We start from the raw sequence: 21,819 nt of genomic DNA, 5'->3' as shown, positions 1-21,819 counted from the left end.
CAGGCATGTCCATCAGAACTTCAGCTAAAGAAAAACCTAGAAAGCCTTACTCTGCAGTCTGCTACTCGTTGGGGGGGGGGGGGGGGGGGGAGGGGCAGCCTCCCAGACAAAGGAGCCCATTTTCCATATTTCATCTGCAAGTCCATTATGCTGAGCTAAGTGGCTGGGAATAAACACCCATCATTACCCAGCACTAAGCGATGTTTGTTAGTACAGAAGGTGACAGAAATCTATATCATGCCAACGCACTATTAATACTGCATTATATGTACAGGCTCTGGGCTTCCTACCACAGCTGGGAAACTGGCTTCGGCAGCTCCCCTTCCAGAAGAGGCACGCTCCGTGGCCGACTGGCCCAGGAGAGGAGGAGGAGACGAGCCACTCGCTCACTCCCGATGAAGGAACCTCTGGTTCCAGCTGAAAGGGCACAGACCTAGAGGCTCCAGCTTTGGTTATCTGTGTGCAAGTCGTTGTCTGGTAGGCCGATTGGGTTAGGGGGGATGCCCTGAGGCCAGCACCCCCAAGCAGCTGCAATGTAGCCAAAGAGGTGTTAGGAAGGGCAGGTCCTCCACCCCACCCCAGGGCCCAATGTAGGGTTACCTGCCACTTAGTAAGAGCCCAGTGAAGGTCTGCTCAGCGGCCAGGGAATGAAGGAGAAGAGAGAGTTTGAGGGAGCCAAAAGAGATGGGTTTCGACAGCCTCATGAGAACGAGAAGTTCTCTCATGAGAACGAGAACAGAACTGCCAGGTCAGCCGGGGAGGGTGTGTGGCAGATGTAGGGAGACAGGAAGAGGGGACCAGCCAGGAGGGGCTGACAATTAAGTGCACACCTATGGTTCCAAGTACAGACACTGGTGTAGAAAACAGAACCGGTACAGGAGGCCCAGGAATCCAGAGCCAGCTTCACAATGACACATGGGGAAAGAGAAGGCATCAGCAAGGCTTCGGGGAAACCAAAACAGAAAAGGAGTCAGAGGCTGGAAAGGTGAAGGCCACCAGGGGCTGGGCTTGGCCCCATGGTAAACACCCCAGTCAGTAAACCGAGGGGCCGGTTTTGCAGTGAACGTGGTGCCTGGCCTCTGCCCAGTGACAGGTTAGGTGTGAAGCATGCTCACTATTAGTCTATGTGAGCATCCAGTAAAAAGTATACAATCAGCAGTTGCTGGTAGGGCTTAGAGCACAAGAGAAGGTGCATCATACACACATGTGTATACACACACACACACACACACACACACACACACACACACACACTCTCTCTCTCTCTCTCCAGAAAGCACACTAAGAAGGCAGGTGCGTACTATCCCAGGAGATCCTCGGGTAGGAGCTGATCGGCGGAGGCCAGTCTAATACAAAATGAAAAGAACCAGACTCGGTGAAGCCACTTGGAAAAGGCCAATTTGGCAGTCTCTTACAAAGCTAAACATACTCTCCCCATACAATCCAGAAAACACACACACCTAGGTGTTTGCTCAAAGGGGTTAAAAACTTACGTCCGTGCAAAACCTGCCCACAAATGTACATAGGAGCTTTACTCATAATTGCCCAAAACAGGAAGCCACCAAGATGTCTGCCGTGGACTGAGTGGGTCCCTCCAACAAGAGATATGTTGACATCTTAATCCCCAGCACCTTGGAATGTGACCTATTTTGGAAAGAGGGTCACTACAGATATAATCAGTTAAGTCAAGATGAAGTCATACTGGAGTGGGGGTGGGGGGGGGGGCACTCAGCCACTAGGCCCGGTGTATGCAGGAGGCAGCCATGTGAGGCTGGACACACAGAGGGGGTGCCATGAGAGGACAGAGGACTGGAGAGTTGTGTGGTTGCAAGGGACACAGGCAATGCCGCCAGAAGCTAGGAAGGGGTGAGGAAGGGTTCCCTAAGGGTTTCAGAGGGAGCATGGCCCACTGACCTCCTGTGTTAGACTTCTCGCCTCTTGAACCTCAAGAGAGTAAATTTCTATTGTTTGAACCCACCCAGTTGGCGATACTTTGTCACAGTAGCCCTGGAAAATTAATACAATGCCCCCCAATGGGTGAAGGGATAGGAAACTGCGGTACATCCATTCGATGGAGCCTTAGTCGGGATGAGAAGAAATAAGCTATCAAGCCACGAGAAAACTTGGAAGGGAAAAACCAAAAACGCACGTCACTAAGTGAAAGCGGCCCATCGGAAAAGCCAACACACGGTAGGATTCCAACTATATGACACCCGGAGAGGGCAAGACTGTAGAGACAGTACAAGGATCAGTGGCTGCCAGAGGGTGGGGAAGGGAGGTGGACAGGTGGGCCGTAGGGGACCTTTCAGGGCAGTGAAACTGTTCTGTGTTGACACTGCTCTGTCACAACACGCACAGCGAATGCTTTCGTAAACCATGGACTTTAGTTGATAATATGTCAGTACGGGCACATCAATGGTAACGAATGCACCACGCTGACACAAGATGGCAAGAACAGGGAAAACCGGGGGCAGGCGTGTGAGGGAGTGAGTGGAAACTCTCTGTACTTCCTGCTTAATTCTTCTGTGAACCCGAAACTGCTCTAAAAACAAAAAGTAAATAAATAAACACGAATGGACTCAACCCCAGGGCCAAGTATTGCCTTATCTGAAGGCAACCACGATGCCCTGGGGACTTGATTCTGTGAACAAGGGTAAGTGCCGATCGCCAGACCAAGGCTGACCCGGCCGCGTGACCACAGGAAGCTTCAGCCAAGGTCCTCCTGGGAATCCCATCCCTCAAGAGCCCATCCGCAGCGCTGTCCTGATCCAGGAAAGGGGGAGCAAAGTGAGCCTCCGTAAAACAATAAAACTGTCCTCCTTCCTCCTCAGCCAGCTGTGGTGAGTGCAGGAGGTACAGAGTAAATGCCTGTGGATCACTGCAGTCCTTGGCAATGAGGCTGGATGGGAAATGGGAGGGACGCTGCTGTCTGCAGGCCTGGGTTTTAATCTCAGCCTCTCCCCCAAGAGCCACGTGATCTACAAGTCATTCAAGCTCACTGAGCCTCAGTTCTTTATCTGTAGAATGGGGACAGCAGCCTCCTCCTCAGAGAGGGGGTGCAAGATCGCCTGAACAAAAGATGTATGATGCCACCCCAACGTCTGGTCCAGAGGAGGCTGCTGACGCAGACCAATGACCTTTCCCTTTGTGTCTAGAAAGTCTGGGCCGTGAGGATACACTCACCAGGCGTCCTCAACACACACTGGTTGGTTCCTCCTTTGCCTCTAGTCCCACACTGTATCTTCAATAGATAATGGAGAATTATGACACAAAGGAGCTACTTCTTGGAACACATTCAAAGTCAGGTTTGGGAAACAGAACACACATTTTTGAGAAGCGACAGGATGACCTAAGATTTGATTCAAAGTCATTCAAGACTAGTGCGCGGCATTTACTCTAAGCCAGGAGTTCCCGGCGGGGGGGGGGGGGGGGGGGGGGGGAGGGTCACTTTGCCATCGCCTGGGCCTAGGAAGAGGTTGGAAATGAGCCAGATGCTGAATGATGAATAGGGGTGCAGAAAGGAAGGAAGGGGTAGTGTGGGGGCCAAGTGAGGAGGGGAGATGGGCATTTCAAGCAGGAATTACACTAAAGCAGCAGGTGTGGGATTGGTGTTCCGGAAGGACGCCACCAGGGGTAAAGGCCGGTGAAGCACCAGGCAGAAAGGTGGAAGGTGGGCTCCACGAGTGGCCCTGAGGGAGCAGGGGGTGCCGTTTGCCACTTGGAGATCAGCTATAGTTGGCAGCAAGTTCCTGAGGGTAGGGACCACGCGTGTCCCGTTCCCCACTGTTTCCAGAGCCTAAAAGGAGGCCTGCCACAAACCCTCAATGAATCCATTTTGAACGGATGAAAGGGAGAAAAATCAGCCCAACGACAGTGACTCGGAGGAAGACAAAGACAACACAAAAGGGTGCGGTCTAGTTTTGCAAAGAGATCAAGGGTGGCCAAGTCAGGGTTCCTGGAGAAGCGGAGAGGGAAATGGAGCTGCAGGGCAGGGACCTTAAGGAGGTTCGGGGGTGAGTGGAAGGTGAGCAAACAGACACTCTCTGCAGGGGAGGAGAGGGGAGGGGACGGCTGGCCGGGGTGGGGCGGAGTCCCTGGCGAGATCAGAGGGATGGAGAGGTGGGGCGGGCGGACTCTGGGAAGGTAACAAGCAAGACAGAGACACCCTGTGAATAAGGCAGGTGCCCTGACCTGGGGACAGAGCAAGGGAGGGCGGGAAGGCGGGCACAGGTTGGCTCCCCAAACGGCCTCTGCTCTCCCAAGCAAGAGGCGACGGTCTTCTGAAAATGGGTTTTGGAGAAGGGGATGAACAGAGAACTCCAGGGCTTTATGCAGGGCCAAGGCGCCTACCAGCTGGCCCGCGGAAAGAGCCAACGCGTGACTCCTCAGGCAGCAGCCGGGATCCAGCCCCAGCATCTGCAGGACAGACTGCAGCCGAGGGCTGTCGCGAGGGTGACCAAGGTAACCGAGGGCTCCACGTCGCTACAAACACCGCCACACCTCCCCCCGCTGGCCCATCTAGACCGGCCCCGCAGTTTCTAGTTCTGTAGGATCTAGCGCCCCATCGGCTGTGTGACAAGGAGGCCTGTATCCATTCCTTGATATTTTCGAGAACCAGGGGGCTGTAAATAAACAATGAGGCGGCCTCATTAGGCTTCAGATTCCATACCTACTCCCGAGGAGGAGCCTTTTCATTCAGGTCTTTCAGAGTCCCTGGAAAGGCTGAATAAATTGAGAATAAAGACAATGCTGAGCACGGAGTGCTTGCTGGGAACACAGGCAAGCATCTGATAAGGGAAGGTATGAGGCGATCCCCAAACGTCCCTGGAGCCCTGACCGGCTAGGAAAACTGCCGGGGACCAGACTGAAAGACAGATAGAGGGAAAGCAGGGGACGGGAGCAGCATCCTGACCTCTCTGGTCAAAAAGGTCCCACCAGTTATGGTAAACACGTGTTGCGGAAAGAAAGGTGCTTCTGTGCGACATCCATCACTGGGAAACCGGGGGAAACAGTGTCTCCAGGCAGGTGTACGAGTCCCTGCAATCTCTCCCCACGTTGCACATCTCCCGTGGGACGTGGGAGGGAATCGATGGGAGACCCCCCAGGAGATGATAGGAGGTCTTTTCCTCCCTTAATACCCTGTGCCTTGCCATTCTCCCTCCCCGAAAGGAGTGACCCCAGCCCCGTCTGCAGAGTCACGAATGTTCTCTGCTTCTTGATGGGCCAAGGCACGTGTGGTTTTTAATTATTTATGACAGTGTCTCACTGCACACGGGGATGTGCCGCGGAGTCACTTTTCTCAACTGACAAAGCCTTTGTCATCAGAGACCTGCTGCCTCTTGGCTGGCAAATCTCAGCTGAGACGCGGGCCGGGCACTGCCTCTACCCGTCAGCGTGAATCAGCCGGGGACTCACAGAGGCGGGGCTAGCCAAGTCCCGTTACGAGGCTCCTGCGCACCCCTTGTTGTTGCCATCCATGTTTTCCGAAAACGGTTAGGAGCCATCCGCGGTCTACTGACAGGACAAAATATGCTGCTTCCCCGAAAAGGACACTTCCCTTGGTAGCGGAGGGTTTTAACAACCTGAAGGCAGCTTGTGATTTCCTTCACTGGAGGTATGGCTTGTTCCCTTATTCCTTCCAGTCTTCATCCATAAACCTGCTTCCCCTCCACCTCCACTGACCCCTTCTTGTTTACAGGGACGTACTGCCTGGATCCTTCAATAGTCCGCTTTGAATCACAAATGCAGAGGTTAGGAAGGAAGGCTTTTCCTCTACACCATTTCATAGGGCGATAGCTCCTTGGCTGGGACTGGATCCCCACATCAAAGGACACTCCGATCCCACAGCTCTCTCCACGGCTTGCACTTACTCCTTCCCACGTGCCAGATTCATCCCCACCCGGCAATCGTCCTGGGAAGCTGGTATCAGGAGCTCACGCGACCCAGAGATTAGAACACCAGGAGCCCAGAAATTCCACCCTTGTTACTCACGGATTTCGGATTTACAAAGTCGCCCACTTGCTAAAATTTAAGCGTCACCCCCAAACCCACACTCTTGGGCGCTTTTATGGTCATTCGTAAACAGGCAAGCAGTGGCGAGAAACCCGAGTCAGCCGACGTGCACGTTTCCACGTGACGTGCTACCTTCTTATTTCCGCTCTCCTACTGTAAATGAGCGTCCCTTCTGTAGTCCCTTTAGTGCCATTTTCTGCATGTGTGCTTTTTGTGGGTGGTTTCACTGGATATAATGGCCCCAAGCATAGCACGGACTTTCTAACATTCCAAAGAGCCAGAAGGCTGTGGTGTGTGTGCCTTATGGAAACAACAGGTGTGTTAGGTAAGATCCGGGTGCTAGAAAAGCGTCCTTCAGGCATGAGTCATAGTGCTGCTGACTCTAAGTTCAATGTTAATGAACCAGGGACATCTATTAAATAGGCGTCTTTAGACAGAAGCACACATAAAACAGGTTATGTATTGATTAGTTGATAAAAACGCTGTGACCAGATGCTCACAGGAACCTAACCCTGGATGTCTCCTAGGAGCAAGGGCTCAGCGGCCACTAATTCAGTGTTCACGGTGACTCTGTTGGAACATAAACTACTGTAAATAACGAGAATCAATTGTGTATTCAATACAGCAAGGCCTAAGTTCTGTTCAAATGCTAACATGGCTCTGAAAAGCTCAGCAGCGTCAACTCTAGACCTGGCTTGGACTCCATGCTACCACCCCAGAAAACCTTTCCTTCCAGCCACACTCCGGCCAGTCCAAGATGAACCTGACTGGAGGCAAGACCTTTAGCCAGAGCAGAACCATTCTTAGCACTGTGTTCCCCCACTATTTATCTGACACACAGGTATTTTTCTTCCCTTGCCCTGGTCCGGAACCCAGATATCCTTCCTCTGACACTGACGGGGGTGGGCGTCCAATAAACACAGAGACCAATTCTGGAGGACGCCCAAGGTTGGAAGGCACATGATGATCTCATTCTGACTCGAGCCCAGAACCTCCCACTGTGGTAATCCTCTCTCTAAAAATTGGAACCAGAAAAACAGAAGCGAAGGTCAGTGAGACAGCTGAATGCCCACTCTGCCGTAGGACGGACCAGCGGGAGCAGCAAGAGTTCCGTGAGCTACCGTGTGGCCCGAGTACAGCTCTTGGAAGAGCAAGACTCGAGGTGCCTCTTCTGTGGCCAAACCCCGAGCCCCGCGGACAGAAGAAGAGAACCTACGGCACAAGCCTGGGGTCGGGGAAGGGAACTCGCAGCCTCCCTGTATCTCATTTCTCCTGTCGGAAGATGAGGCCTTACCATAACCCGGTCTTTCCATCCCTTCCAGCTCTCGGGCAATCTCCAGGGGCCTCTGCTGTCTCGCCTGAACTGGCCGACCATTTCTTGAGGGCAGGAGCAGGGGAGGCTATGCGCTGGGGTTGCCAGCCCTACACTGACCCTGGGACACAGGGAAGGGAAGAACTGCTGGCTGGAAGGTCCAAGCCACGGAGGCTCCGGAAGCTGGGAGAGGCCCTGGGAGCTGGGAGAGGCCCTAGCAGAACTCAGCAGGAACACAAAGACAGGGGCTGGAACCAACAGCAAGTAAGAAACGAGGAGGAAACAGGTGCCCGGAGTCCTCTGATCGGAATGAGACATCTGCAGAGGGAGGTGAGGTGTCCAAGTGCTGGGACCGGGATCAGATGCTCAGAAAGTGCGCACTTCGGGGCACTGGAGGGGCAGCTAGAGAGATGTTTCCATTCAAAAGGTGCCCACCACCCTTCATTCCCTTGCCCTCTCATGGAGGAGGCTGGGGTGGAGGGTCTGATGACCTCAGGGGCTGTTGTCTGGACAGAGTCAGGTTACACTTCCTAAATGCATAGGCCAGGTCTGTAGAGAAGACCAGCCTGGTCTGTACCCCCTGCCTTACTGGGAGCACCTCTCCATGTGGGGCTGGGGCTCCTGCCTCTGGGCTACTTCTCATCCTGAGCCCCCTCTGCCACAACGGAGACCCCTTGATGAGGCTATTTTTTTCAAGTTTTGAGACAAACAGGGAGGGTCTCTTAGAGAGGGGGAGGTTAGCAGGTGGCAGGTCACCTCAGAAGGTTCCAGAACCCCAGCTAGGTGGTCTGTTGCCATGGCCCCTCCCCTGCCCTCCCCAGAAGGGACAACATTCTACTCCAGTACTCACACGTGTCCGGCTTGTGGCAGTTGTGTCCCTGACGGAAGTACTGGGGGTTCTCAATGACTGGGATCCGGGTCATGCCGATGACCACCGTGTCTGGCCCAGCGTCCAACGACGAGGGTGTGGTGATGCCATGGTTGATGTGGTGCAGCGGGCTGGCTGAGTCCTCCTCGCCGCTGATGACAGCCACGGGGCCTGCACACACCAGGAGAGACACAGGACTCTGATGAGGTCATGTCTGGCCAGTGCCTGGCCCTGCCCACAGACCCTTTCATGATTTTGGCCACCACATTTCCATAAGAGTAAAATCCACTGCAAGAGTATTCCCCGAATGCTCTGGAGTCTGCATTCAAAGAACCACCTCTGCATTCTCTTTCTTGAGAGAAACATCCACGCTATCACACACCATGGAAACAGCTGCAAAATAAGAGTGTATCAAAATGACTAGGACATGAATTATTTGTACTTCCCCCAAATCCAAATTAGTTCAAAATAATGCAAATTTTACATGAGTTCTTGGCTTATGTAGGAACAACGGGCTGAAAATTTTTTTTTTTTTACACAGCAGGAACTTGCACCCTGCCCCTCCTCCCTTCAGGAGCTTTAAAAACTATTTTTTAATTTTTTTTCATGTTTTGTTATTTATTTTTGAGAAAGAGACAGACTGTGAGAAGGGCAGAGGCAGAGAGAGAGGGATACAGAATCTGAAGCAGGCTCCAGGCTCTGAGCTGTCAGCACAGAGCCCGATGCAGGGCTCGAACTCATGAACCACAAGATCATGACCTGAGCCGAAGTCGGACACTTAACTGACTGAGCCACCCAGGTGCCCCAGGAGCTTTAAAAACTATTGATGCTGGGTCCCACGTCCAGATTTTGATTCAGTTGGTCAGGGGACAGACCTGGGCATCAAGATTTAAAGAGCTTCTGTGTGAGTCCCTGGCATGGCCAGGATCTGGAGCCTCTACTTAGAGCCTTGGAGGCTGAGAGCCTTTCCAGAGTGGCCCTTGGAATCCTACAGGAACGTATGTAGCTTTCGCTGGACTCTATCACCTCTACCTCTCTCGGTCCATGGGGAAATAAGCCGAGTATGAGCCCAGAGGGAGCCAGCTTTCAAAGTGACAGTAATTTGTCTGCATCACTGATAGCCTTCAGGCAACTGGGTCAGTATCCCACTCTTGAAGGATCCACCCTGCCCCAGTGGCTTCAAGGAACATCATTCGTGTCTTCACCAACCCCGACTCCACAATTTTCTAACCCAAAGAAGAAACCCAGTAAGTCGGGTTATTTACAGAGATAATTATTGCCGCCATCTTGGCAGAGCAATGGTTCTGTCTGGTGGTGAGGTTCTCCCATACATACAAACAGAACCCAGGTAAAGTGCATTAGCTGTGACTGTGGCTTCATACAACTAGTGTTTGAAACGGCTGCTTTGCAAGACACGTGGTCCCAAGACAAAGTGCCTGCTGTGATTTGGTTTTGCGACTTGAACAATATTTCCACGGCAGAAATCCATTACATCTACTGAAGTTTATGGGGAGAATATTTCCCATCAAATAGAGAGGGGAAGCACCAATGAGGCAGAACTAAAAGGGAGACTAGTAAATGCAAGCTGGGGACCCTGAATTCTACTCCGTCGGCACAGACAGGCTTATTCCAATCCATGACAAATGCCTGATGGTGTTTGGAGACCGTGTGAAAAAGCAGCAATGAGTGGCGATAATCACTTGCCCTGCAACCAGAGAGGCCAGTGCCTGAAAACACCTTGTAAACTTTGAAAAACTTCATCGTGATTCCAATTCATCAGTGAAAGCATAGCACGGGTTTTTACCACTCCTCCCGCCCCAAATGCCTCTAAAACATAAGAAAGGAAGGAAGGAAGGAAGGAAGGAAGGAAGGAAGGAAGGAAGGAAGGAAGGAAGGAAGGAAGGAAGAAGAAGAAGAAAGAAGAAAGATTAAAGAAATATTTGTACACAAAGAGCAAGAAGAGGGGAGATGAGAAGAAATAAGATATTTCAGTGTTTTGGAAGATGCAATGTAAAACGAGGAAAGCTCGCTTACAGGGACTGCAGGGGGAATATTTACGGAAGGTCAGCTCTGCGGGGTGGCCTAGTACTTGAAGGGACAGGGTCGCCCAGAAGGCTGGGGTAAGGCTCAGGGCTGGAACAAGGTACCCAGGCCATCACCTTGCTCCCAGTCTAGTGGTTTCTTCCTGGCGAAAATTAACTGGAAGGGCTCCGGGGAAGGACTGGCCCCCTTCTTCTTGCTCCTAGAAGACAGAAACCAAGAATGACGGTGCCTGCCATCTACCCTACTCCTAGTCTCTTCTGTAGGAGATTCAGGGGATGCTTCTCTGCAGAAACCAAATGCCTCAAAACAAACAAACAAAAAACAAAACAAAACAAAAAACACCTAGCTGTTTACATGTGGCGGTCTCCCAATGAAGCCATGCTTACTTTGTGATCATGCCACAGTGAAGGCTAATAGTTGACAAGGCCCATCTGTGTGTGTAAGTGCTTTCTAATCCTTGATTCCTAAATATGAGAAAATAGCCCAGGATCACCAGACACTTAGGCAAAGCTGCAGCATGAAAGAGAGAGTGCAAGACAAACAGACAATCAGGGACCGACAGGAAACGGAGGCAATGCAGGGAGCAGAAGACTTTTTTTCTAAATCACTAATGTCCTCAGAGAGACCAATGAAGATATCACACCCATAAAACAAGAGGATATTTAAAACGTGAACAATTTAAGGCTAAGAAAAAGTCCCTGAGAATTACGACCATTAGAATTCGAAAGTCAAAGAACAGTGGAAGAGAAAGCCAAGGAAATTTTCCAGAATCTCAAACAAAAAAGAAACAGGAGGTAAATAGAAAGGAAAAGATAAAATTAAAGACTCCATCCAGAGACTCGATATCTAATTAATAGAAAGGTAGGGTAGGGAGACGGAAGGAGAGAGAATAAAAAGATTAAAGAAAGGATTAAAAAAATTAGGGAAAAATTTCTCCAAATGATCTGTCTACTCAGTTTCCAGCACAATTAATACACACCTGTGTGCATATGGTGTAAGCACACGCACCCCCCCCCCCACACACACACATGCATCAAGGCACAAAGTTATGAAATGCCAGCATCTTGAGAGAAGACGCTAAGAGCTTGTAGGAGGGAGGGAAGGGTCCCATTTCGAAAGGAACTGAAATCAGAAAGACAATGCAATTCTCCATTACAACCCATTGTGGCTTCCCTGTGCAATTCCTTCAAAATTTTGACGGACAAGTTTTCAGCCAAAACTCTACCCCTAGAAGTTTGTTCACTCCTTGTAGAAAGCAAAAGAAAGGTATCTGCAGGTGTGTAGACATTCGCCTCCCCCTATCCTGGGAAGCAGCAGGAGGGGACACTTTGGCAAGACAAGGGTACAAATGGGAAAAGAAGGGATAGAAGATACAGTTCCAAAAAGACCAAATAACAGAAGCCCCCCCCACCCCCCACCTCACCCCCTTCTGTTCTCAGCATCATGGGATGTGGGTTGTTATAGTGACACGGAGGCAGGACACCACATCAGGAGGAGTCTGGAGAAGACAGAACGTTGGGACGTGAGCCTTTTACTGTTTCTTTGAATCTGTGTCTCACAGAGTCAATGGACAGCGAGTGGTCAACAAAACGTTCCAAAGCCTGTAATCCAAAACAGTCTCTGCTTTCTCAACGTTATTCTAGGATCTCAAAGGGATAGGTAAGGGCCATGGGGAGGAGAAGGGTCCTGCTACAGGCTCCTAAGCCATGGGAAGGGATGGGGTCACCCAGGAAGACTTCACAGAAATCTAAGAATAAAGCAAACGTTGAAGCCCTAATCCTTAAAATGCAGGCAGAGGAAGGGGAGCAGGGAAAGGAACATGAGAAGAAACAGCCAGAAAAGCAGAAGAGAATCAGTAAAGGACACTGTCTTAGAAGTTAAAGGAGGAGAATTCCTACAAGTTCAAGAGCATCACATACTAAGGCCAAGTAGGGTGAAGAACGAATATAGGCCACCGTGCATGACAACACGAAGGTGGCCTTAATGACAGCAGTTCCCACAGAGGAGTGACAGGAAGAAAACATTCAATTACAGCGGGTTGAGGAGTAAATTAGAGATACCGTAATTGCCATAATAATTTTTATTATTGTGTGCATTCTACGCATCAGGCTCTGTAAATGCAACTCCTTTAACTTTATAATGCTTCTGTGAAGTCAGTACCACCATTTTCCCCATTTTACAGATGGAAGCACTGAGGCATAGAGCCGTGCCTTGCCCAAGGTGATGCTGGGATACAAACCACCAGTCTGCCCAGAGCCTGTGCGCATGACCATTACGCGGCACTGCCTCCCCAAAAGTGCAGACTGTGGGCGAAATGGTTTGTTCAAAGGGACGCTTGGTCATTCTGGTACATTATCCTCCTCGTGACCATTTGCCTTCAATTGCAGGTCCCTGAGACCCTTTTTAAAGAGGTTCCTCTTGATCCTTGAGAATGGGGACAAGAGTGAATCACCTCATTAGACTCACGAAGATAGATTATGGGTAATTCATCACGAGCTCCGGGTCCCAGAGCTGCTGAACGCTTGTATTCCGCTACATCCACATCAAAAAGAGCACTGTGCCGTCAGACCGCTGTCCGGTCCCTGAGGCCCTCTTACTCACCTCTGCTCCTCCATAAACCACAGTCCTTAAAATAAAAGCCAATAAAGAGTGCAGAGACCCATCACTTCAAAGAACTTAAGAGGACACCCCTGTAGCTTGCTCCTGCCCACCTGCACCAGCGTCCAGCACAGTGCCCAGCACGGCTGCAGCCGGTGCTGAGTGAGGCAAGTCCTTTCTTTGGGACAGGGCTGCCCTGGATACGGCCGGACATGTGGCCTCTGTGGACCTGGGCATTAAAAGCCAGTATCAGGTTCATCAGTGGTAACAAATGTACCCGGGCACTGGGAGTGAGGGAGGCTATGCATGGTGGGGAAAGGGAGGGGAGGGACACAGGAACTCTCTGTACCTCCCACCCAATCTTGCTATGAACCTAAAACTGCTCTAATGGAAAATCAGGGGCACCTGGGTGGCTGTCGGTTGAGCACCCAACTTTGGCTCAGGTCATGATCTCGCAGTTCCCGAGTTCAAGCCCCACAGTGGGCTCTATGCTGACAGTTCAGAGCCTGGAGCCTCTTTCAGATTCTGTTTCTCTCTCTCTCTCTCTCTCTCTCTTTCTCTCTGTCCCTTCTCTGTTCACACACTGCCTCTCTCAAAAATAAATGAAAACATTAAAAAAAAAAGTGTTTAAAAAAAATAAATGTTAAGAAAGCCAGTCTCCCCACCCAACACACAATATATTTCCCGACACCCCGCACGATGACAGAACTGCCCCAGGTTGAGGTCCACTGACGGGGCACCTGCATTCATTCTAGGAGCTGATTTCTCTCACCAGCTCTGGCCACTTTTCACATCACTTGCCTCAGGGGAAAACCCACAGACCTGGGGCCCCTGGGCGGAAAAAGCATTTCTTCTCCCCTTAATAACCGCAGAGAACAATGTATGCGGACATAAAGGAGAGCGAGTAATGGGGGGGGAATCTCATCTGTCCAGGGAGCCCCGTTTTCCTGAAGCCACCAAAGACTACGGCAGGTCAGGAGGAGGAGTCAAGCTTGCTGTCTTCCAAAGTCTCCCAACACACACACACACACACACACACACACACACACACACACCTGTCTAGTACCTGTGACAGGCCTCTCTGCTGCACTAATCCTAATGCAGCACACAATTATTTTGTTATGCCGCACTAACAAAAAGGAAGAGAGACAGGCTTGCAGGCTGTCTCAAAAGTTCCAGCTTTTGAGAGAGAGCCAGGAGGGAATACAGGTCTGCTCAGACATTCCCATCACATAATTTTTCCCCCAAACTAGTGCCTCCTTTCTTTTTCTTTTAGATCTATAGTGGGTTTTGTGCTTCCAACCATGCCATAATAGAACCACTGGATAATTAGAGAAAGCTTGATGGCCCAGGCAGGTGTCGTGCCCAGCAGGATGGTCCGAGCTGTCCTTACAGCGTCTTTCTCTTTCATTTTCCGCTCCTTCAGTGGGAAAAAATAAGGGGGCCAAAATGGAGTAGCTCAGATTTTCATTAAGTGGTTGATTCCAATATGGGGTTGGGTTCCCCCAGAAAGCAAAGGTCTCTGATGAAAACATGAGACGGAATTTCACTGTGGTACAGTGAACTCTGACACAGGTGAGTGGAGGCCCCATCGCAGAGGAACTGGGGGGTGCCAAGTTGCCATGAGGTCTGCAGGGAAAAGGCATCCTGCAGGAGCTCTGAGGAGTCAGGGTCCTTAGTGATAAAGGATATGGGGGGACGATGCACAAAATGAGCCAGGGAAAAGCAACAGTGTCCCTGGTAATGTGCTAACACATAAATGCTCACTTCCCCTTTCATCAGGGGGAAGACTTCTTTGGAATCACTTCACCAATGTCCTGCCCTTGTCACTAAAATCTTTCTGTTCCACCAACTCCCTAACTTTCAAAGCATTAACAATTCTCAGAAGACCGTCCCCAAGAAAAGCCAGCCACCAATTCAACACAATGGCATTTGCTCAGCCAATATGCAAAAGTGGTTCTCCTCCAATTTCCAAAGGAATGACTCAGAGTCCCAAGGATGTAATCGTGACAATTATTCTCTTTTCATCTGACCCTCAAAATATACTGTTACTCCCATCTGACCAACTAGAACACGGATCCCCAAGTAAGCTTAATAATTCACTTTCCAAAAATTGCCTGTGTAGGAAATGATGGAGCCTGTATCTGAATCTATGCTTGTTCATCTCCAAAGTTCTTCCTCTTCCCACCCAACTACCCATGTTCTCAATAGTATTGCTGACATGAAATATTTTTTGCAAGCAGACCTTGGTATAAATACATGAGGCCATATAAAGAAGCTGGGACATCTGAACCAAGGAATCGAAAAATAGATCACCAAATATCTTCAAGGCAGTACAAACTCATATAAAATAACTCTGGGCAGTCAAGGCCAAATTTATGGCTCAACTATAAAATCCCAGGCCCAGGATCCATTTCTACATTCCTTCATTTATCTTTGTACTCACTTCCAAGGTGGAGGCAATCTCACCAATTCAGAAAACCCTCTTACAACAGTGATTGTTATGAGAGCTGTTCACCAAGTGTTTCTAGGTGCTGGCAGGAGGGCAGTTTTCTGTACCCCTTCAAGTTAGGTGCTGCCCCATCGCTTTCTTTGGCTAATGAAAAGTGAGCAGAAGTGACATGCATCACTTCCCCATGGAGGCTTTAAGATCCAGTGTGTGACCTGCCACCTTCTCTTTTTCCTGCCTTGGCAAGTGTGGAAGCATGAGGCAGAGCCTCGGGCCACTCCTGCCCCTGGGTGAGGCAGACACTTGTCTGGAGAAGTGTCTGCAGCCAACACCAGGCGCATGTGTGGCATAAGTAAGAAATACGGCTTTGTCGCACAAAACCATTGAGATTGACAGGGGTGCTGTTTGTTACCACAGCATAACCTAGTTCATGCTGACTAATACAGAAATGAAACCATCCCCACATTTAACAATGTTACTTGAATGTTTTCCTTCACAACATCTTCAACAAATCTTTACAAAAGTATCCCATGCAAAGGATGCTCCTTTCATCCTCAATGATGTAATTCCTTTTAAAATGTCTCCTCCCAGCTCTCTGTCCCAAAACTGAGCTCTAATCTAATCTAATCTAATCTAATCTGGTTCCACATGGAGCCAGACCATGACCTCCACTGTTGGAAGAGACTCCCCCACCACATATCTGACTTGGGAAGTAAAAGAAAACAACCCTGAATGGGTCTCATGTTTTCAATGTGTCAGAATGAAGCAAACAAGCCAACCTTTGAATTAAGAAAATGATTTTTTAAAAACCTCAACCTTTTCCTACTGATAAAAATCAAATATTGATGTGTCCCTGGTGAGTGAGAGCTTCGCATCAACAAATCTGGGAGCAGGAACTCATAAAATGGAATAAAGTGAGAGCACAACAAACACAATTAAAAACCCAGCCACGCTCAGAGAGGGATTCCATTTACTGTCTCATAAAAAAGAGCCTAGTCCTCAGAGGCAAACAAAAGAAAATCAATTTCTTTAATTTTTATTGGCAGATGTGGGACAGAGGCCAAGTGAACACGGGCTGTGCCCAAGAGCGTACCTGGAGACAAGTCACCAAATGTCTGTTCCTGGGCCAGCTCCTGTGTTCCCTCCCCTCTCTGTCTCCTCCAGCTTCCAGACAGACGTAGCCCCCATGACCTCAGGGACTCACAGGCCCTCTAGGCTGCCCAAAAAGCCATGCCCTCCTCACTTCTTGGTGCCCCTTCCTGAATCATTTCCCAAAAGATAAGCTCCATTCTCTGGCTTGAATTCCCTCCCAGCCTCTTATAGGAACCAAAGGTACTGTTCATGCCTCCTAGCTTCCCTAGCTTGGGGGTTCTCATCGGTGATTGAAAATGATGCCTCTGATCAAACAGCCCAAGGGCACACATTTAAGGAAAGAGAAGCAGGACTGAAACTAAGAACAGTGGCTTCCCTCACCTCAGTTAATCATCACAACCCTGGGGGTAGATCCTGTCATCCAAGGGATGCCACTGAGGAACCTGAAGCTCAAGGAGCTTGACCTTGTCCAAGGTCACAGAGTTAATAAATGGTAGACAAACCCACATCTATCTGACTTCACAGTTTGGGCTCATTTTGTGGCACCATGCTGCCTGACCCTCTAGGATTGTTTTTCTGACACTGGGACAAGTGATAATGGATCAAGCACAATCTCCCTCCCATTCCCAATCTTTATTCCATCGAGAAGCCATCTGTAAGAAATCTGGCTTCATTTAGGAGTGGAGCTTATGACATTTCCAGAGGACTTTAGACCCGGAACCTGTGCACCACGTTGTGGTTAGAAGGAACAACTCCTGTGTAGGAGATCCAGGCAGAAGAATGGCAGGCAGCAAGGGACCCGAGAACAAGGAAATATGCATCCTAGAGGGAAGGCAAACATCATCAGCTTTCTCCAAAGACTATACAGACAGCATTTCAGAACATTCCAGGCATAAACAGGAAGCGAATAATTACCTCCCAGTTGCATATGTAAGACAACTGGAATACAAAATGCTGGTGCTTCGGTCCAAGGCCCCACAAAAAGCTTACAGCTCAAGTCTCAGCATTCCTCAAGTCATCTTTAGCCACTGTACTTGGACTAGCCAGTGTACCCCAAAATAGGGGCACTCACCTCCCCCCAAAGAATTATGCGGAGCTCTTCCCCCAGCCTCGTGGGGACTTTTGGCGAATGGAAGGAGACATCGTACATTGTGAGCATGTTGTACCAGGTGCTGGCATGTGGGATCACCGATGTCTCCACACCCTTCCCACACTCACATCACTTTTTCCACTAAGGGAACTATTTTGCGTAATCTGCAACATCTTAGTTCAACACCATGACCAAGAGAGTGACAGGCCAAATTTGTATGAGCTAAAGCCCATATGCCTCTGAGTTTACCTCGTTCACGGGTGGGAAATGCAGTACCTAAAACCCCAAGGGTTGCCCTGTGGATGAAAGGTCAGGAGAGACAGAGGCCCTGCAGGTGCTGGCTGATGGGGGGCTTCCCGGAGGGCCTCTCAACAGCTGCACGGGCCTCACACACTCCTTTGCAGGCAACAGCTCACCCAGGGTATGCCTGAAGGAAACCCTCCTCATAATGCTTCTGAGTACATGTGGAGAAATGCCACAGCATCTGTCACCTGCGGAACACCGGGCTTCTTTCCCCAGAATAGCTAATGCTTGATGAGCACTGACTGACCACCAGGCACTGTCCTGGGCTTCGTGTTATATGATCTCATTCAGTGCTCACGGTGGCTGCATAAGGTGGGTCCTGCAAGCAGAGTCCAAGCAGTCAAGGGGTCTGCCCAAGACACACAGCTAGTGAGTGACAGCATCGTGATTCTAAATGGACCAGTAAGACTGCAGAGCCCCAACTGTTCATCACTCCCCTATATCCTCACGGTGCGTAATTGACATGGCCTCAAATTGGTGAGGTCCACAATGAAAACACTTCAGAACAACAAGACCCCTAAATCTCAGACACTGAAATGAAGTCAAATTTATGGATGGAAGTCTAACGATTCTTCCAGGCCATTCTGAGCTTGTAAACTCAACCCCAAGCCTTGGGAATCCTGTGTTCGTACCCAGCTCCCCCTGGGCTTGACAAAGAGCCCATTACCTTATGACAGACTAAAAAGATATTTCTCTCCTTATTAGAAAATGTTCACTGGGAAGATACAAGGCCTCCTAGATGCCTCAAATAGGGAGAGGAATGAGATCACAGAACCTTTAGAATGGGGGACCCATGACAGATGTTAACTAGGCTTACTGTGGTGATCATTTCACAGTGTATACAAATATCCGATCATTACGTTCCACACCAGAAATTAATACAGTGTTATGTGTCAATTGTACCTCAACAACAAAAAAAAGACAGGAGGGTCCCATGATTGTGTGCATTAAAACCCATAATCTAATATCAATGGGAGCCCCTCATTTCTGTATGACTCATTATCACTCACAAGGCAATTTCCTCTCCATGAACTCACTTAATCACCACAGCAACTCCCTGAGATACTCAACACCCCCTATTTCACAGATGAAGAACTGGAGACACAGAGCTGTTAAACTGACCAACCACAGAGTCAGGGGAGAACTCTGACTCCAGCTCTTCTGACTCCTAGTCCAGTGCTCTTTTGAGTTCACATCAAACTTACTTCCTCTAGAAAAGTAAAGGGTGGTTCTCTATCTGGGAGTAAGACCCAAAATGGCATTTCTGGGAGCTGTGAGGACTCCCCACCAAATGGATCTCTGTGGAAGTTGTTTGGGGATTTCAGGAGTTTGGCTCTGAATCCCTTACCTATGATTTCAAAGTGACAAGGAGTGACTTCTAAACCACAGGGCTACCACACATGATAAACCCAGACAAAGGGAAAGTGTGCCTCAGGAAAGGAAGTGCAAGGCCCAAAGTCAGCCCCATCAACGTCCAGCAAAAACTGTCCCACAGAAGGCAGATTCTTGTGATCGTCCTTGGAAGGGACAACAGGGCCCGTCAAGACATGCCCAGTTTTCTCTGCAGTCTCAAGGTGAGAAACCAGGGTTCTCTGGTGGTATCCACAGAGTTCAGCAGGCCCTCAACATCATCTGCTGAGGGTCCCACACCCTGCACTGTCTCACAATACGCCCTGTCCTTGTAGAGGTGATGGGCTGTTGTGGGTGGGTTTCCTGGCCTTTCTGTGGTCTCTCACCCACTGCTCACTCGACCGGGGGTTGGCCCCTGCCCACCTTGGTTGAACATCACCCAGGCCCAGCTCTCTGTCAAGGCAAGTGTTGTCTCCAAAAGGACTGTATGTCCAGGTCTCAGAGCCCTGTAACAGCAACCCTCTACCTGGCATCCATGGCAAGGGTACCAACATAGATAAGTCACAGAGTGGTCCTATGACATTTCCCTTTGGAAATTAGTTATGCCATTAGCTTGTGTTATAATGTTCACGAGAAACACCATGTCCTTGAAAAACTATGAGAAAATTCTATCTATATTTGATCCCTACATTTGAACTTGTCTGGTCAGACTCTCCTGGGGTCAACACTGATCTCCTCATTCATCCCAAATTCAAGCTCCTTAGCTCCTGAAGTCTCTAGATCATAAAACCCTAATGGTCAAGAATCCTATCCTGTAGATCTTTGAATTCTTCTGAGACCCTAATAAAATGCCTTTAATACAGCAGGCTATTAGAAAACATACATTGCGGGGGCGCCTGGGTGGCGGCCGACTTCGGCTCAGGTCACGATCTCGCGGTCCGTGAGTTCGAGCCCCGCGTCGGGCTCTGTGCTGATGGCTCAGAGCCTGGAGCCCGTTTCAGATTCTGTGTCTCCCTCTCCTGACCCTCCCCCATTCATGCTCTGTCTCTGTCTCAAAAATAAATAAACATTAAAAAAATTAAAAAAAAAAAAGAAAACATACATTGCGATGGTGCTTGGGTGGCTCAGTTGGTTGAGCATCCAACTCGTGATTTAGGCTCAGGTCAAGATCTCACTGCTCGTGAGTCTGAACCCACATCGGGCTCTGTGCTAACAGTGCAGAGCCTGCTTGGGATTCTCCCTCCCTCCCTCCCTCTCTGCTCATTCCACACTGTCTCCCTCTCTCTCAAAATAAATAAATACCTGCTTGGGATTCTCTCCCTCCCTCTCTCTCTGCTCCTTCCTCTCTCTCTCTCTCTCTCTCTCTCTCTCTCTCTAACTTCAAATAATGCATTGTCTGAGAGCTGTCCCAGATATCGGTAGGCACTGCCTCCCAAAGCATATTAGGTTCCTTTCACTGCTGTACCAAAATACCACAAGCTCAGTGGCTTGAAACAATGGAAATGTAATCTCTGACAGTTCTGGAGGTGAGAAGTCCGAGATCCAAGTGTCAGCATGGCCATGCTCCCTCTGAGATTCCAAGCAGAATGCTTCCTTGCCTGTTCTGAGCTTCTGTTGGGGGTCAGCAGCCCCTGAGCATTCCTTGGTGTATGGATGCATCACTCTCCCTGGTCATGTGGCCTTGATGTGTGCGTGTGTGTGTGTGTGCGTGTGTATGTGTGTGTGTGTGTCTGTCTCTTCCATTTTTATTGAGGCCATTAGTCAACTTGGATTAAGGGCCACTCTACTCCAGTATCACATCTAAATGTACATCATGACCTATAAATGTAATTTACCCACTTTCCCCTTGATGAATATTCAGAATATTTTTGCTTCTTAAACAGTGCTGCAATGCCTGCCTGTGTATACCTAGCCTTGTATTTTGGAAGGTGTGTACAGTAAACACCAATAAATTCTGCCATTTTGTTCCCCCCAAAAAAATAAAAAATTAAAAAAATAAATGTACATCATGATCACACCTGCAAAGACTATTTCCAAATAAGGTCACTGCACAAGTATCAGGTGTCAAGACATCAGCCTATCTTTCTGCAGGACACAATTCAACCCCCAACACAGGTCTCCCACCTCAGCCCCAGGCAGTGGCAGGCATAAGGGATGGTGAGAAAACTAGCTGGGGTGAACGAGGAATGCACTCTACAGGCATTTAACCTTCCGAGGGCAACTTCCCAGGAACTGCAGCACTAAGCCCACTCCAAAACCCTCAAAAAGAGACCCTCATATTTTAGTTCCTGGTTCATGCCACACCTTTCAAATCGGCCTTCTCACCCACACGCTCATCAAATACTGTCTCGCGTGCTGGGCTGTGAGCTAGAGACTAGGGAGGGAGAGAAGACACATCCCCGGTCATGAAGAGGCCGGCAGGTCTACAGGTGGGACATACGATAAACCAAGAGAGGATGTGGCGAGGATTACGTTACAGGTGTGCCCAGAGCAGTATGACAGCACAAGGGAGAGACACTGAGCCAGGGCAGGAGACAGAGAGGAAGTCAGCCTCAGAAGGACCCCACCCAGCAAACACTCTAGCCTGGAGGTCCATCACCTTTCATCCCAGCAAACACAGACATTATCTCTGCTTACTTGGTGGCTGTCACCTCACCTGTAAGGTACCTTGAACCTTGGTCATTGCCTCTGCTCCCCACACA

At 49.5% G+C, this 21,819-nt stretch overlaps 1 protein-coding gene and 1 long non-coding RNA gene across 8 annotated transcripts in view; one reads left to right on the top strand and one right to left on the bottom strand.

Moving 5' to 3' along the window:
* The window catches only part of NTRK3 (neurotrophic receptor tyrosine kinase 3), a 464,920-nt gene that overhangs the window by 144,268 nt on the left and 298,833 nt on the right, over nt 1-21,819 (bottom strand). For all 7 annotated transcript variants that reach the window (XM_053223581.1, XM_053223582.1, XM_027068007.2 and 4 more), the window contains one exon: nt 8,175-8,363. In XM_053223581.1, the coding sequence (XP_053079556.1) occupies nt 8,175-8,363 (189 nt within the window). The remainder of the gene's footprint in view (nt 1-8,174; nt 8,364-21,819) is intronic.
* LOC128315860 (uncharacterized) lies at nt 5,425-12,887 on the top strand. The gene is made up of 2 exons (XR_008298974.1): nt 5,425-5,614; nt 12,418-12,887. It is a non-coding gene; the product is annotated as an uncharacterized LOC128315860 (long non-coding RNA).

Source organism: Acinonyx jubatus, chromosome B3, assembly GCF_027475565.1.
Source record: "Acinonyx jubatus isolate Ajub_Pintada_27869175 chromosome B3, VMU_Ajub_asm_v1.0, whole genome shotgun sequence".
Lineage (NCBI taxonomy): Eukaryota > Metazoa > Chordata > Mammalia > Carnivora > Felidae > Acinonyx > Acinonyx jubatus.
The sequence above is the reverse complement of the archived record's forward strand: the minus strand, read 5'-3'. Positions and strand labels throughout refer to the sequence as shown.